At 40.5% G+C, this 18238-nt stretch overlaps 1 protein-coding gene, 1 long non-coding RNA gene and 1 pseudogene across 2 annotated transcripts in view; 2 read left to right on the top strand and 1 right to left on the bottom strand.

The window, feature by feature from the left end:
* The window catches only part of LOC148728551 (uncharacterized), a 2205-nt gene extending 621 nt beyond the window's left edge, over positions 1 to 1584 (top strand). Inside the window, exon 3 of the long non-coding RNA XR_015988531.1 lies at positions 750 to 1584. This is a non-coding gene — a long non-coding RNA (uncharacterized LOC148728551). The remainder of the gene's footprint in view (positions 1 to 749) is intronic.
* Positions 1585 to 3312: 1728 nt separating this feature from the next.
* Positions 3313 to 9917, top strand: LOC148728550 (uncharacterized). The gene is made up of 2 exons (XM_088724588.1): positions 3313 to 4554; positions 5229 to 9917. The coding sequence occupies exons 1-2, from the start codon at positions 3739 to 3741 to the stop codon at positions 6828 to 6830; spliced, it is 2418 nt and encodes an 805-aa protein (XP_088580714.1). The 5' UTR covers positions 3313 to 3738; the 3' UTR covers positions 6831 to 9917.
* LOC148728549 (uncharacterized) lies at positions 9744 to 12944 on the bottom strand (annotated as a pseudogene).
* Positions 12945 to 18238: the final 5294 nt, after the last annotated feature.

Raw genomic sequence — 18238 nt, 5'->3', positions numbered from 1 at the left:
TCTTCCTGTTTCCTTGATTGAAATGTGATGTTCACGAAAGTCGCCTCGATGGATAAGATAGATTTAATATACATGGCTGTGGTATTTGTTTTTTGCTGAGTTCCGTAGTCTTTTTTAAATTATCCTCCAAAGTTGTCTCAAATTAAAGTCTTGAAAAGTGTCACGACAGGCCTTCGCTCGAGTGAAATTTCATTTCCGTAAAACTTTGAAAAATAAAGAGATCCGATCAAACGGATTGTGGTTTTAGTATAAGCACAAGAATGTCTTATAACCCACAAGAAATGAGGGAAATCTGTGTCTCAAGCAAAATTGACCAGACCGCTTTTAGAGAGACACACTCTTAACTGAGAAGATTGTGCCCGTTGGTTCATCAGTGACGAATCTATACTCCTCGGTCCATGCGACACCAAAGAACCTTTTGTAATTTTGTAGGCACTTACTGTCGCATTTTATTATCAAGAAAAAGAAATCTCAAGGCTTAAAGCCAAAATATCGTTCAAGCATGTAAATGATTCCCTGAAAAAAGCTAAATTTGTGGGAAAAGATTGTGATGAAATCCCTGTTTCATTGGCTGTAGTGAGAGGATACTGATTTGTTCAGAATCTCCATTTTGTGATAGTTTTCACGCGAGTGGTGGGTTTTACATGTGGTGCTGCCGCTGACAAGTTCCGATTTACACTCTCACTCTCAGTGTTTATGAACGTTCAATCAAGGTTTCCTTTCTCTTTTTTTTTTTGCTTTTGTTTCAGAATGCACAGAAATCTGCCGAGATCGAGAAATGTTCATTTCTCGTATTCTTTGGAGCGACCTGGTGGAAACTTCATGGAGAAATCCAGCGTCACGCCATCGTGATAACGTAGATGTTTATGACAAATGACCGGTGTTACGATAGTTTTGTGTAGATCAGCCAACTTTAACATGTTTCAAATGACAGACAGACAAGTATAACGGTGTATCGTCAGAGGATTTCGGATTGCTTAAATTCCCATGAAAGATACAGTGCTCGCAATCTGGACGATATGCACATGATTTAAGGTACATGTTTGTAGTTACGTCGGATAGTCCTCCATGAAGGTTGATCAATTTTTTTTTAAATACTAAAGTTAGAGGCGGGATTTCTCTTTGGGATACTGCTCAGAAGATAACATTCTTTAAAATTTTGCACTTTTCATTTGTCTGAAACGTTTGTTGTTGAGAACATTAGATGTAAACATTGCCAATTTATGCAATATCTGATTTTTGAGCTTCGTTCGCGAATTGCCACTAGGAAAAGTAGAGGCCGGCCCGCAGAGATTTTTACATATTTAAAAACTAGAATATTATAACCAACTAAGTGCGTGGTTTCAGTTCCGGAATCAGTGTACTTTTGGAGAAATTTAGACCAACGTTTTCCCAGTTTTACCCTACAGCAAAAATGACCGAAACTGTACCAAGATAAATAATCTATTGGTGCGTTCACATTCACTCCCTGGGAAAATTGAATGCATCAAAGTAAAGACGAATGATGTCACTATGTATGCTAGAGGTGCCAATCTGTAAAGTTGTATTTAGCTTGAGATAGAGAAATAAACATTTTAGACTTTTTTTTGCGATGTTTTGTATGAAAATGAGGCCTCAGGCTTCGAACAAGCAGCCGTTGTTACCATGCCAACAAGAGTGGTGCAACCTTTGAAAAAGTCATTTTTGTGCATCCCCCTGAGTGCCCAACTGCATGCAAAATTGAAATAATTTTAAATAATTTTTCAAAGTGAATTTTGCCACAAACGTTACATGAGTGCCAGGTTACAGTAGTGCCATAAGTGCCATTAAAGTTACAGAAGTCCCACTGTAGGTTACATGAGTGCCACTTTAGGTTACACAAGTGCCACAGAGAGGTTACAAAAGTGCCTTTACGTCTAGCTCTCTCTCTCTCTCTTTCTCTCTTTTTATATATAAACATAAATATATTGTCTCTAGATTGAAGCCAATAACATTAAAGCTCCTGAGGGTAAAGTCTTCAAAGCACTTTCAATATTACCATATATGTTGATTTTATTTCCATTAAAAATTCATTTCATATTTCCACTGTTAATCCAAGGAAGGTGTTACTAAAAGGCTAGTTTAATGTTCTTCAACAAGGTAAAGCTCAGTGGGGATGGAGCTGCTTTAACCCACAACAGTGGCCTTGTTGTTTTTTTCATTCTAATTGTTGGTTAATGGCCAGGCTGTCATGTCTACTTCAGGTAATATATTTATGTGCACTTTTGGCAGCATCTCTAGCGAGGGGAATAAAAATAATGTCATTAATATTGCAATGCAAGTTTTTTCAAGTTCGATTTAAGACATCCTCACAAAAAATTAATTATTTACTGTCATATATCTTTTTTTCTTCCAGTTCCTTCTGCTCTGTGGGGCTTTCGGTGACAATACATAATTTACTTCAAAAGATGATATACATAACAACAAAAACTAATCTAATTTTATCAGTACCTACTTACTTACACAGTAAATTCTCAATCACTGGATGTAGCCATTCACGCAATTACCATATGGACCTCAACAATTGCAACACTCGTCAATAATTAATTATTTTTATTTTACAGGAATGATCTCACCAAGCCATGGACTTTTTTTCTTAAAGCGCTACTGCGACGAAATTTTTGCATTTTATTTTCCCAATTTTCTGGTGTTAACTTCACATTTAGACCCTAAACTATAAGAATAAGCGTAAGTTTCTCAAATTTAACAACGTTATTCCTTAAAAACAGCGCCACGAACACATTAAAAATTGTTCTGCCATTCCTCTAATAACACACTGGAGAGCCTGCGAAAATAACTACAGCGGTTTTAGTTGTGACATCATCGACTAACTTCGACAACGCCGCGAAGGCATGCCTTTACAAGAAATACGCAAAAGAAAGCTGGGGAGCAATCCTTTCGAATTTTATTCTTTCTTTCCTGCGGAACCAGAAAAACAACTCTCTCTCTCTCAGCATATCAAAGTAGCCATGTTTGTTGTTGAGTCGTTGACGTCACTTCCGTTCTCGATCCAGTTTCTTCTTCTTTGCGCGGAGTTCTGTAGTTCGAAGAATGGCGGCCGTTTAGATAGCGAATCTGCAGGGAAAATAATATTACTTCTCGATGGAGTTTTGCCTTAATATTCGGCAAATTAGTTACTTAGGGTAAGTACTTTCAACCTCTGAGGAGAAAATAAAAGGTGCATTTTTGGTTGCAGTAGCACTTTAAAACTAAAACGCAATTTAAGCCCTGGATGGTGTAAGGATCCCAAATGCCGCACACAGCCTCTTTTTGACATACTACTTGAAACAGGGTTCGCACGCGCCTTGAAAGTCCTTGAATCTCAAAATAAAAATTCAAGGCCTTGAAAGTCCTTGATAATTGTAGTCAGTGCTGGAAAGTCCTTGAAATTTGTAGCTAATTTAATCCAACTTAGATTCTAGAGTGCCTTATCTGAAAATATATGCAACTGGCACAAACGTAGCAACACATAATAGTAGGTTACAAATAACAAACGATCGTAACGCCACTCCGCATGTCGATCAATCGCCCATATCCATTTGTCCTGTTCTTGGTTCTATTAATCACTCTGATTGGTTGAATGTCTCGAATGTCAAGGGCCAATCAAATGTTTTGTACTATTCCCTCTTTCTGAGAAAAGCCATGTGCTTTGAGTGCTTTCCTTGTCTGGGTTAGTGTTGATTGTTTGCGTTTTGTTTCACGAGTGAGAGATTTAAAACAATGGGCAAGTGTGTTTTCAACAACTTGTGGCTTCAGAAATCACTGTATAAAGATTGGCTTCGAGAAGTCAAGGGTGACAAGCACAAGGCACGATGCATCGTGTGTATGAAGGATGTTGACATTTCGAGCATGGGAGAGTCAGCGCTCACAAGTCACTTGAAAGGAAAAAAACATCAAACACTGACATCCCAGAAAAGGTCATTAGCAAGCGTTCCAGATTTTTTTGGCGTTTCTTCTCAACAACCAGCAACTACAAGTGACGATGCCAAAGAAGTTTCAAAATCCGCTTCGTCTGAAAGTGGCGAACACAACACGCTCAACCCCACAAAGTCTAGTACTACGGGTTCATCTGGTTCATCGGTGATGGAAAGAATTGTCACTCGTGATGAGACTTTGAAAGCAGAAATTTTGTGGGCATTGAAGGTGATAATGTCTCATTACTCCTATAAATCATGCGAAGGTACGAGCAAATTGTTTCAAGCGATGTTTCCTGACTGTCGGATCGCGAGTCAGTTTACATGCGGAGAAAAGAAATGTGCATACTTGATCTGTTTTGGGCTCGCTCCACACTTCAAACAACTTTTGAAGGACGTTGTGAAAAAAGAAGAAGCTTATGTACTTATGTTTGACGAGAGCCTGAATAGCGTGTGCCAGTCAAAGCAAATGGATATTCACATTCGTTCATGGAATCATGACAAACACGAAGTTGAAAGTCGCTATTATACCTCAGTGTTTATGGGGCATGGAACAGCAGAGGACATGCTTTCTCATTTTCGTTCAGGCATAGAAGGAATTCCTCTCAAAAAAGTTTATCAGGTAGGATGCAACTCTCGTTATGTTTGGGTAATCCATGAAATTGTTTGCAAGATATGCTTCTTTGAAGTTGTATTATTTCTTACCCTCAATTATCGACATTTCGAAATAGGCAGTAGCACAAACTTAGTCTTCACACAATTACCTAATTTCAATTATTCTTTGTCATATTGCCACTCTTTTGAAAGACCTATGTCTTGCCATTATTAAAAAGGTGTGATCAAATTGGAATCAATTATATTGTTTTCATGACTGGCATTTAATTTCATCGTTCGCCGGCGAACGATAATTACAAGAAGTTGCGTTAAATTTTTTTTAACATGAAAATCTTTCAATGTCTGTTATTATTTTGCTGTAGAAGGGCGAAAGATGCAAGATTACTTAATATAATTTATTGCATGTAATATAAATTGTGCGTTCACAATCTAGCCAATGTTCCAAAAAGCGATAAAATTGTATTAAATAGAAATGAAACACCTTACTTGGTTTTCTGCCCTTTAAGGTCTAAATAAATCAACACTCTTTCATTGCAAATCTTCACAATTCCAATGCATCCATGACTAGTTCACTTCGTGTCTAGGTGGACAATGACACGAACTCTGGGACGTAATGCAAGTACTAAATTAAATAATCTGTTTCCCTTTCAATATTACAAGGAATGTTTTCTCTCATACTAGTTGTCAATGGATGGACCCAACGTTAATTGGAAATTTTACAGTATGCTGACTGATGAGGCAAAAAGGGAGCATAATAGTCACATGCTGAACATTGGCAGCTGTGGTTTACACATTCTTCATGGAGCATTCAAGGATGGTGCTGTGGCATCAGGATGGCAGTTAGACAGGTTGTTCTCCAGCCTTCACTGGCTTTTTCAGGACAGTCCGGCAAGGAGAGAGGACTACACCAAAGTAACAGGAAACTCACTGTTTGCTTTGAAGTTCTGCAAACATAGGTGGTTGGAGAATGTCTTGGTTGCAGAACGTACACAGAGTATGTGGGACAGTGTTGTCAAGTATGTTCAGAGTGCAAGGGCAGGAAAAGTTCCACAGCCACAGAATAAATCCTTTGAAACTGTACAAGAGTTTGTTGCAGATCCCTTTACGACTGCAAAAGTCGCTTTCTTCCTATCAGTAGCCAAGCAAGTGACACCGTTTTTGACACTCTATCAAACCGACAAGCCTATGCTTCCTTTCCTGGCTACAGACCTGTACAGCATGCTTGGGGGATTAATGAGAAGATTTATTAAGACCACTGTTATCAGTGAAGCCAAAACCCCATTGAAGCTTACAAAACTTGACCCTGCTGACTCCAGCATTCATGCCTCTCATTCCAAGATTGACCTGGGGTTTACAGCTGACAAGAAGATCAAGGAGTCGATTGCAAAGTCCACAGTTTCAGAGAAAAGAGTGCTTCAGTTTCAGATGGAATGCAAGGAGTTCCTTATGAAAGTAGTTTGCAAACTGATTGCCAAAGCACCAATTCAGTATTCCCTTGTAAGGAATATAAATTGCTTAGATCCAAGAAACATGATGAGTGACCATGATGTTTCCATCACAAAATTCAAGAGAGTTTTGACTACCCTTGAAAATGCCAAGAAAGTCCCGGAAGGTGAATGTGATTCCCTTTTGGAACTATTTAGACAATTCATTATGGAAGTCCCCTCTTCTTCTCCGTCGGAGTTCAAAGACTATGATCCTAACAATGATAGACTTGATTCCTTTCTGTATCTTCACATGGGACAGAAGCGATCCTACCAATCATTGTGGAAAGTAGTCTCAGAGCTACTGATATTATCACATGGCCAGGCCAGTGTCGAAAGAGGATTCTCAGTCAATAAGCAACTGGAAGTCGAGAACCTCCAAGAGCGCTCCTTCATTGCTCAAAGGCTGGTACAAGACCATGTACAATCTGTGGGAGGTGTCCTTGCTGTTTCAATCAACAAACCACTTCTTTTGTCAGCTGCAGGAGCTAGGCAGAAGTATTTATCATATCTTGATGAACAAAAGAGGAAGAAAACCTCTGAGGGTGTAGAACTGAAGCGAAAGGAGCTAGTCGATGAACTTGACGAACTTAAAAAGAAAAGAAGGCGTTTAGACAGTGATGTTGACAATCTTGTTAAATCGGCAGACGAGTTTGCACAGAAAGCAGAGGACACTGGGAAACTTGTGTGGATTACAAAGTCAAATAGTTTGAGGAGAACTGCAAAAGAAAAGGAGATAGCTCGCAAAGACCTTGAGTGCAAAATTGCGAATGTTGTGGATGAACTAAAAAAGGCATAGACTTTTAGCTCGACTTAAGCTCGGCACAATCGCTACTATGATAAGGTGAACATTCTTTTATTTTGCAGTTGGTGGAGTCCTTGAAAAATAAAAAATATGTCCTTGAAAAGTCCTTGAAAAGTCCTTGAATTTTTAGTCCAAAAAAGGGTACGAACCCTGTTGAAAGGGTCATGATTGATGTGCTCCACATGTTTCTGCGGATTACGGATATTCTAGAGAAGGGAATTATCTATGAAGTTATTAACTGGGATGAGGTAAATGAAATAAAGATAAAAAGAGTTTCCTATAGTGTAAAGTCTACAGTGTAAATTAAAGCAAATTTGAACAACAGCAATATGCTTTAATTTCTTGTTCATTTATTGTGAACATAAAGAATATATTTTGTTGCTACTTAGAAAGATGATTTGAAGAAACTGTTAAAAAGCCTCCGCTCTAACTTCTCTTCCTTACTACCTCCTGAGGTCTGTGAAAAGGTGACCAAATTGTGCAAAGTACAAATATATTATTTTGAGTTCATGTCCTTCTAAATCTTGCATGAATTTTAACTTGTCACCTGCTTTTTATTAAGTTATTTGTTTATTTATTTATATTTTTTGAAATACTGCATCTGTTTTTTATGTGAAGGACTTCAAAGAACTTTATGACTTATTTGGAAGTTGGAGTCCGTCTGAGAAAGACGTCCAGGATTTCCAAACCAAGGTAATAATATGGCCGTCAATATATTCAGACAGTCTACTATGTTAGCTGCAACTATACACTCTGACTGAAATTTTTATTTCTATAGGTATATATTTATTCTATTCACCATGGGTAAGAGAATGGGCTCTTCTGCTTTGCAGTTTGAAAGGGCCTGGATATGCCAAAGTAAATCCCATAACACCTTGCATACACATTATGTTAGGCCACCTTCCTGGTTTACTGCAAGAAATAGGATCTGTCAAGTCATTTACTGGCCAGGGTATGCAGATGATAGTATAGCTATTTCTCAATAGTTGACGCAAAGTGCGGGTACTGGAACGTGGTCCTAGACAAAGATTCCAGCTACCTAACTACACTTAACTCCCCATTTAGTAGATATAGATTCAAGCGCATGCCCTTTGGACTCTGGATTCTGGATGTCTCAAGATGTCTTCCAGACCAAAATAGATCAGACCTTCAAAGGATGTGACGGAGTAACAGGAATTGCAGATGATATAGCGGTCTTTAGGGAAACTGCCAAGGATCACGACTGAAGTATGCACAAGATGCTAGAACGATGCATAGATACCGGCCTCAACCCAAACCCAGACAAGTGTTTTGTAAAGCAAGACAAGATCAGATTCTACGGAGTAGTCTGCAGCCAAGATGGAGTACAACCTGACCCACACAAAGTTTCAGCTCTGAAAGAGATCTCCCCCTACAAGCTATCAGCAGCTCCAAACCTTCCTAGGTCTGGGAAACTACATGGGGCCACTTATCCCCAACCTAAGCACTCCGACGGCCCCACTTCGTGAGCTATTAAAAGAATAAAATCGATTAAGACGGTACCCCGCACACCAAGAAGCTTTCAATGACATCAAGGTGTCCATCAGCAGTACAGTCACCCTCATGTATTTTGACCAAAAGAAAGTGACTACTCTTCAAGTTGACGTTTCAATGAAAGGCCTAGGTGCAGCACTCATACAAGATGGCAGACCAGTAAAGCCCTTACAGATGTTGAAGAAAGATATCCCAACATCGAAAGAGAATTACAAGCTGTAGTATACGGCTGTGAGAAATTTAAAACCTACTTGTGCGGCGGCAGCTGCACTGTCCATACCGATCACAAACCTCTCAAGAGCATCCACCTAAAACACCTTACTGCTGCTCCCCCACGTCTTCAGCAGATGCTACTGAGACTACAGCCTTATGACCTCACCATTCACTACCAACCAGGAAAAAACATGGAGATTGCCGACGCCCTCTCACAGCTTTCGCCAGAGGGACAGAACCCCATTCCCGACATGAATGTTCAAATACACGAGGTTTTCCCCCAATTCAGCAACAACATGCTGCAACTTATCAAAGATCAAACCCGTCTAAATCCTGAGCTTAGTGCACTGAAAGGAATGATTCACACAGGGTGGCCCACGAACATCCAACAAGTTCCAATGACCTTGAAGCCTTTTTGGCCTTTCCGCGATGAGCTCGCTACAGAAGATGGAATACTCATGAAAGCCCATCAGATTATCATTACTGTCACTCTACAGGAAGAGATGCTAATGAAGCTTCACTCTCCTCACCTAGGAACCGAGGAAACCAAGCTTAGAGGAAGAAGCTCAGTTTACTGGAGAGGGTTCTATAAAGACATACAAGAAACTACTAAAAGCTGTAGCACGTGCGAAGAGCTACTCAACAACCAACAAAAGGAACCCCTAATGCCCACTGAGATACCACCCAGAGCATGGCACACGATCAGCACAGACCTCTCCACCCTCGACAGCTCCGATGACCTCGTAATTGGAGATTATTACTCACAGTTCCCCGTTCGTTAGGAAAATACAGAGGGGGCAGAGCAACAGCTGCACGGTGGTTGCAATGATGAAACAAATCTTTAGCGAACAGGGAATCCCAAAAGTGGTGAGATCCAACAATGGCCCTCATTTCTATGGGCAAGTTTTCCAGAGCTTTGCACAAGAGTTAAGCTTCCAACAAATAACAAGCTCCCGACACTACCCCTGGAGCAATGGTTTCATTGAGAGCCAAGTGAAATCACTCAAATCGACTCTCCTAAAGTCAAAGCTAACCAAAACGGACCCTGACATGTCTCTCCTTTGCGTGAGAATTGAATTGAATTGAATCTTTATTAAGGCATAAGATAAATAATCACATATCCTATGTTACAACATTAAAAGAAGCTATATGTATAAATTACAGAGAAAGTCAAAATAAAAATTATAAGACTTGATTATGTTTAAAAATTAAGCGGTTGACAAACGTGTTTTTGAACCTATCAGTGTTTATTTTAGGATGGTGACTTGTCTCTTTCCTCAGATTGTACTTGGTTGATTTCTTTTTTGGCATTATAGCTCTTAAAGGGTGTATTGTATTATTAAAAACATTCTTGAAGATACGTGTGTCTTATTGATCTAACAATTCATAGACATTAATGTGGTCGGACGTATACTTGCGCTTATAACATCGATCTAAGAAACATTGGATTGTTGTTAATTCGGAATTTACAGCGCCAAATACGGACAGCCCGTATAATATATTTGGTAGAACCAGATTTAGAGACAGATGGTCTACTTCGGCCTGATTGTACCCTTCTTTCCTTAAAGATCTTAAAATGAACAGGCACTTGTTTGCTTTGATTAGTTTTTCCCGAATATGTGTTATAAACCTACTATCTTCCTGAAATGTTACCCCTAAAATAGTAAGCTCTTTTGTCTGTGGTATTCCAGACACAATCGGAAACTCTATTGTACAACCTTTCTTGCGGAAAATGATTTCCTTGCACTTAGATGGATTGCTACTCATACCATTACTTCTAGACCACTGGGAAAACTGATTAATCAGTGCGATAGAATTGTCATTATCACCTATCACAGGCGAGATAATGGTTGTATCATCTGCATATTTTACCAGCACGCTCTTATTGTCCAAGTGTATCTCTAAATCACTGAGAAAGACATTGAACAAGTGCGGCCCGCTGACACTTCCTTGGGTGGTACTTTTGTTGACACTTTTCCATTTACCAATAAACCCATTTCTAATGACTCTCTGCTGCCTGTCTTCCAAAAAGCTTAGATACCAGTTAACTATTTAAGGGTTTAGGGGGGGTTGCTTCAATTTGTGTGAGAGGAGATCGTGTTTCACACTGTCAAAAGCCTTGCTGAAATCCATAGCAAATAGGCGTACCGCTTTGCACTCTGGGATATCAAGATATTGATTGACAGTATGTTGGATACTCAGTAGAGCATTGGTACAGCTCCCTCCCTCTATGTATGCAAACTGTGAGATCCCAGAATGTTCATCAAAGGTCTCCCTTGCGTGTGTTCCTAAGACAGCTTTCTCAAAGCACCTTGCGATGACAGGTGTCACATTTATTCCGCGAAAGTCTTATATTCCCTTAGGTAGATCAACCTTCGGCAAGGGGTTCAGGTCTGACTTTTTCCAAGAGACAGGCCAGGCGTGTGTTCTAAGAGACAGATTCCAAATGCTGGTGATAACTAGAACGAATAGCTCGGCGTGGTCTTTCCATATAGTGTACGGGATGCCATCTGGTCCGGTTGCTGTTTTCTTTATACGCATAAGAGAATTCAGGACTTGTCGCTCTGAGATTTCTGGGACCTCCTGGTCTTCACTAATCTCCAGAGGTGTTGGCTTTATGTAGGCGTGGTCAGTACATAGGTCACCAAAGTAGTCATTTAACGCATTGAGTTTGTAGTGGCTAAGAGATAGAGAGATCACTGGCTTGCGGCGCTGAGATGTTTTAGCCACTTCTTTCCACCAATCCCGAGTTCCAATAAAGGCGATGAAGTCCCTTCTGTTTCCGAAAATCACTTCAGAGATCCTTTTATTCATAACTTTAAGACGGTCTTGATTACTGAGTGATATGCGTGATTTGGCTCGTATCATCGATCGAACGAGCGGAGTGATCCAGCCCGGGTCTCTTGATGACATGCGCACCGTTTTCAGAGGCATGCAGCTATCCAGGTGCCCTAGGATGGTATTTTCGAGCCTACCAACCACTTCATCGACATCAGTTTCCTGTATCACATCATCCCAGTTTTCCTTCGCTAACGCGATATACAGATCACGCTTTCTATGAGCCCTTTGGTCACGCACGTATACTTTACGGCGGATAGGTGGAAGCTTTATACCGGGTGGTAAAATAGCTCCCATGTGATCCGTCTTGGAGAGCATCTGAAAGGGATAGCACTTTGAAAAGAGATCCGTGCGGTTCGTAAAACAATTGTCCAAACAAGAATTCCCCCTGGTGGGGAAATTAACCAAAGCATTCCAACCAGACATTTCTTCGAAGCGTTTGATATTCAGTTTGTTGACATCGCCACCACACAACACAACTGTTTGTGGATGTTTGTCTAGTACATTGTCCACGGTATTTACAAGATGATTCATTAGATCGATCTCTGCATAATTAAATTTTGGAGGATGATAAACTCCACATATTACAAATCGATGTCCCTTGGGAAGTCGCAGAGTTATACAAATTAATTCATAAAGACTAGAGCGGTAAACATCCTCTACTGCAAGACTGTTCCTGATGTATATAGCAATCCCACCCTTATTGCGCATATATCTGCCATTCCAATTTCTGTCTCTACGAAAGATGGAATAGTTCTCAATATTTACAATCGCATCCGGTTGTGCCGGTTTGAGGTGTGTTTCTGATACGACACAAACATCAATATCTTTAGATCGTAAGTCAGCCTCAAGTCCAACCACCGCACGCACTCTGTTCTTAGTTTTTGAGAGACTGCAAATATTGATGAACATACACTTGGGAACGGCAAACTCCGAGCAACCGGTAGATGATTTAGTAGGCTCTCGAGTAATAGGTGTAAGATATCTGTTCTTAGCGGGATCTTGGATGCGATAAGGTCTAGCAAACCGCCGAGTTTTAACAACTTCAATGGGTCGACATCTGTCGGAGTGTTGCGATGCAGAGATATTTTTAGTAATTTTCCCCAATCTTCGTAATCCCGGACCTCTGTATTTCAGAATTCCCAGGGATTTAAGGGTATCGAAAACATGAGGCGCAGGTCGGCCCGCCGAACGTCTCAGCGAAAGCAGCCTGTCACGATTGTAAGAGCAATGGATTCTGACTGACCCAATTGTAGGTTGACAAGCAAAGTCCGAGGAGTTGGAGCTCTGTTTTCGTTTACCGTGGTCATTATCCACTTCTTCAGGTCCAGGATGTGGATGGACATCCACATTAACAGTAATGTCGAGCACAACAAACTTCTCAGGGGCGGCCAGGAAAACCATGCCTCGACTGTCCCATTTCACCATAGCCCTTCTTACCCGGAGATTTCGAGACCGGGATACTCTCAGCTCAAAGCTAGCAATCTAACTAATGCATCTTGATGTTAAAGATTGATTTCGATAAGCTCTTTCGACTGTTATCATAGTTATAAAGGTAAATATATAGAAAAGTGCTATAGCTCTAAAGAGCGTGGCAGCCATATTGGCATGGATATATCAGATAATGAGAGCGACTGCCGTTGACCACAAGCTGCCCTCACCTGCCGAACTACTATTGGGTCGCCCGATCCAAGACAACCTCCCAAGAAAGATCCCGTGAGACCCAACAAGCAAAGAGGTTACCTCCAGACTGATTGGAAAGCAGCAACTTCAGAAATACTACTATGACCGATCTCCAAAGTTACTCCCAGCGTTTGTTCCTGGTCAAACAGTAACTATGCAAGATCCTGCAACGTTAAAGTGGAAATCAACCGAGATAAAACAAAAAATTAATGGGGCTCCCCGCTCACGTGTTGTAACAACCCAGACTGGCAGAGAGCTGAGACGTAACAGAGCACATATACGAGAAGCTCACCAAGGCACTTGGATCAGACCCAATGGAGCACTCGTCAACATATCATAACCCTAGGCTATCTCCTTCCACTACAGAGCCCACTAGTCCTGATCCTCCGAGCAATTAAGCCATCACACTGCCTGTCCATTATACATTTTGTAGCAGTAGAGTAGTTAATCCTCTGCAGAGGCTGAACTTATAACTCGAGTTCCGACTTAAGTGAAGCGAAGGAACTATCATGAACAGTCCGAGAATCCTGCCGAGATTTGTTATTCCAAAAAGAACAATGTTCAATTTTGAGATACTTATATCCCCATTCAATATCTTCCGGATGTATTCAGTTAGGTTCTGACATGCCCAGATACCATCCCTACCTATTTTGCTCTAGAAAAGGGGGAATGTTATGATTGTACATACTTCCGCCACACAGGAACTTCCAGTGCACATATCATACCGTGATCTTTTTCAATCTCTAATCCTCCACCATCTTGTAAAACCCATACAAATAAAGAATGCATTAATGAGAGTACTCACAAGTCATTGACCTACAAGAAATCATTACACTTTTCAGTGCATTTTCTTGACGAGTGCAATGGTCAATTTCTCAGTCCATTTCCGAGGCAGCTCCTTGCCCTCTGTACAGTACAACTTGCGTGAGCGTCCCAGAAAAAGGTGAACGACAATTGGAAAGATAATTTTCTGCCGATCTCCTCTCTTCGTGGAATAAGCACTGTGCCAGCCTTCAGGAAAATACCTTCGGTGGAACTCAGCCTCTGAAAGCCATATCTTTGTGTTTAAATTTAAAACAGTTCTTTTAACGACTTTTCTAAAAATATCATGTCTCATCTCCACCGTTTTCTGTGTTAACAGGGGTTTGACAAGTCCACTCTCGATAGTATTTTTCAGTCTCTCGAGGTTCTCTGCAAAAACTTCCTCTGGGGGAGACGGATTTCTGAAATAGCTGGACAAACTATGGGATGCATTTAACAGCGAGAAGATAATCCAACAGAAGAAAGTTTGTTACATGCGAAAATCTCCTCCGAATAAAAACATTTCATTTATTTGAATGCTTGCATATGAAATAGTCAACGGAAGCGCCAGGTGGTCTACCAGGAATCGGCACAATTTCATTAAAATTTTGCTTTTGATCTAAAAGATACGAGCAGAGATATCTGAAAGGGAATGTGTCTAACACTTTTAGTGTCTAAAGCAGGACTTGCGGTAAAAGGCCGTAATTCAAAATGTGGGATTCTGACTCCCACGTGTTGTGTTCGGACCCCCAACCTCACCACTTGACCAGATAAATAGGCCCCTCAGACTACAATGAAAGTCCATTTAAAGACAATGTTTGTCAGTACTTTGATGGCTTTTATTAAAGATTTATGAAGGTTTGTCATGGCAATCGTTTGATATCCTTACCTATGCGTTCTTTACCATCACCAACCGCTCAGCCTTGAAAACAACCTTCAGCGTTTTCCTTTTCTTCTTTTTTTGGCCCAACATCTAGAACATATTCCGCCATCGACAGTTTATTTAGGTCAGCAAAAGTTTATGCTGCGCTTATCTCAAGCCATTTTTCGGGTGTCACTCTATATACTTAAGCTTAACCCTCGCTTGAAACTGGAACACTAAGCAAATCCTCCCTGTCCTCTTGCGCGAAGACAGTTCCCAGCAACCGGTAGCCTCCGTAGCGGCCCTCTGGAGCCTGGCGCGAGAAGGGAAAATGAGGGCCTGCGGACAAGGCCGTTGTTTTTGACTATCCCCCGTTCAAATAGCGTATGTAAAATTTCATTGGACGATACGCTCACCGGACATGGTGGACGCGGAGAACAGTGGAGATTTTGATGATGCTTTGTCTCGAGTTTCAGCCAGTAGTAAGATCTGTTTGACGACAACATGGCGGCAGTTGTGATTAATGAATCACACACTTATATATGCACGATCCTTCGCAGTAAAGCACTATTTGAGCAATAGTGAAAATCAGACCTGAAAAAAATTTCAGGCCTGTACGAGATTCGAACCACTGACCTCTGCGATACTAGTGCAGCGCTCTACCAATTGAGCTAACAAGCCAACTGGGAGCAGGCCATCAAATTAATTCGACATAAACCCGTAGATGATAAATCAAACAACAACAAACATATGAAACATATGTATGAACTGCGGTTATGAAACGTATATATGCACGATCCTTCGCAGTAAAGCACTATTTGAGCAATAGTGAAAATCAGACCTGAAAAAAATTTCAGACCTGTACGGGATTCGAACCACTGACCACAGTGGTTCGAATCCCGTCGAATTAATTTGATGGCCTGCTCCCAGTTGGCTTGTTAGCTCAATTGGTAGAGTGCTGCACTAGTATCGCAGAGGTCAGTGGTTCGAATCCCGTACAGGCCTGAAAAATTTTTTTCAGGTCTGATTTTCACTATTGCTCAAATAATTCTTTACTGCGAAGGATCGTGCACATATACGTTTCATAACCGCAGTTCATACATATGTTTCATATGTTTGTTGTTGTTTGATTTATCATCTACGGGGTTTATGTCGAATTAATTTGATGGCCTGCTCCCAGTTGGCTTGTTAGCTCAATTGGTAGAGCGCTGCACTAGTATCGCAGAGGTCAGTGGTTCGAATCCCGTACAGGCCTGAAATTTTTTTCAGGTCTGATTTTCACTATTGCTCAAATAGTGCTTTACTGCGAAGGATCGTGCATATATACGTTTCATAACCGCAGTTCATACATATGTTTCATATGTTTGTTGTTGTTTGAATCACATACTATTGAAATGTGAACTGGTCGAAGGTGAGTTGTTTATTCGCAAATTTTCATTCTACACAAGATATATCTTTTTCAATGAATTCCTACTATGGAATTATTTGCCTTTGAGAGAGGCTTATATTTGCATACATACTTTTAAAGTAAACAAAATATCTTGTCCATCGATCGCTGACTTTTATCACACTGTCCTACCAATAGTTGAAAGAATTTTGCAGACTAATGTGTTTTCTGCTTGCAATTTTTAGGAAATCTGGTGCAAACGAAAAGCCGTTAAGAGAAGCATTTGGTGAATTGTGTAATTCCAGTAATCGCTGATTGGTTCATTTAGTGAGGCGTGTTCTTGAAATTTAGTTGGGAGCGAATAGTCAACAACAACGGCCTTGTCCACAGGCCCTCGATCATTTTTCCTTCTCGCACCAGGCTCCAGAGGGTCGCCACGCAAGCTATGCAACCGGCAACAAACAAACCAATCGTGTACAAGGAATGTGTGACGTCACTTGACTAGCCACACAGGAAATTTTTGGCTGACCGTGCGGGAACAGGAATTCTACGCGACGACAAGTCTCTAGTTCCTTCTCCTGAACACTTGGATTTAGATCCTGATTTCTATGAAATTCAAACACTTAAAGCAGAATCCTACTAAGTCTAGAGAAGATAGTCTTTCTGAATATCTCCGCAAAATAAAAAAAGACGGAATTATTGATGACGTAATACTCCACAAGATTCTACCCAGTGGATCTTCTCCTGGTGTTTTGTATGGTCTGCCAAAAGTCCACAAACCTGGATGCCCTTTGCGGCCTATTGTTTCCTCTGTGAACACCTACAACTACAATTTTGCTTCCTATCTCGTTGGCATAATTCAACCAATTTCCACCAACCAGTACATGGTGAAAGATTCATTTACTTTTGCAGATTGGGCCAAAACATATAAACATGACAACGGAATAATGATTGTGTTCTTTGGATGTCACTTCTCTTTTTATGAATGTGCCACTTGATGAAACAATCCTGATTTATCGGGACAGATTTTACTCTCTCCTTGATCCCCCGCAGTTACCTCATTCTGTTTTGAAAGATCTTTTGCAGTTTGCCACTAAGAAGAGTCATTTTATATTTGATGGTCAATACTATGACCAGATTGATGATGGTGTAGCTATGGGTTCACCTTTAGGCCCGTTTTGGCTACCATTTTCATGTACCACTTTGAAGAAAAATGGTTGACAAACAGTAGACTCAGTCCTTCACTCTGGTTTAGATACGTAGATGACACCTTCACCATGTTTGACAACAAAGACAATGCTAATGAGTCTTTAAATTTTATAAATAGTCGACACGATAGCATCAACTTTACAATTTAATTCATAGAGGACAATGAGATTTCTTTTTTAGATATTCTTCTTAAAATGCTGCCCTGACAACACTTTCTGTACATCTGTCTACTGGACGAAGACATTCACAGGTCTTTACACCAAGTGGGATACATTCACACCTCCCAAATACAAAATTAACCTCATCCGCACTCTCACCTATCGATGCTTCCGCATTTGCTCCTCTCTGTCTTTATTACGGGCCGCTATTAAAGATCTGAGAAAGCTCCTTAGCTGTTACAACATGGTTACCCTCAAGGTGTTCTCATGTTCAACAATAATGATGTATTGAACAAAAATAAGAACAAACCAAATAACCCTGTTCAAGCTACAGTCCCCAAAAAAGATATCTTAGTTGTGTTACCCTACTTAGGTCTCCACAGTAACCAAGTCACGAAACCTCTGAAATCCTGCATTTAGAATTTCTACTCTTTCGTTAATCTCAAGATCACATTCCAAAACACACACCGCATCAAATCCTTTTTTCCTTACAAAGATAGCTTGAACCGATCTCAAAGGTCCCTTGAACCGATCTCAAAGGTCCCACGTTATCTATAAGGCTGGTTGCTAGAATTGTGATAAGTTCTACATTGGTAAAACAAAACAAAGACTCCATCACAGGAAAACAGAACATTTTAAGGCCCTAGCTAAAAGTGACCATTCATCAGCCATTGCTGATCATGCGAAGACCACTGGTCACAACATTAAATGGAATCATTTTGACATTTCGGTGTCGGGA

Source organism: Stylophora pistillata, chromosome 6, assembly GCF_964205215.1.
Source record: "Stylophora pistillata chromosome 6, jaStyPist1.2, whole genome shotgun sequence".
In the NCBI taxonomy this organism is placed as follows: Eukaryota; Metazoa; Cnidaria; class Anthozoa; order Scleractinia; family Pocilloporidae; genus Stylophora; species Stylophora pistillata.
Note: the sequence above shows the minus strand (reverse complement) of the source record. Positions and strands in the feature narration are given on the sequence as shown.

Coding starts and splice junctions, on each gene's coding strand:
- LOC148728550 (XM_088724588.1), top strand. CDS start 3,739: ATGGGCAAGTGTGTTTTCAACAACTTGTGGCTTCAGAAATCACTGTAT. Junction 4,555..5,228: donor CTCTCAAAAAAGTTTATCAG/GTAGGATGCAAC, acceptor CTCTCATACTAG/TTGTCAATGGATGGACCCAA.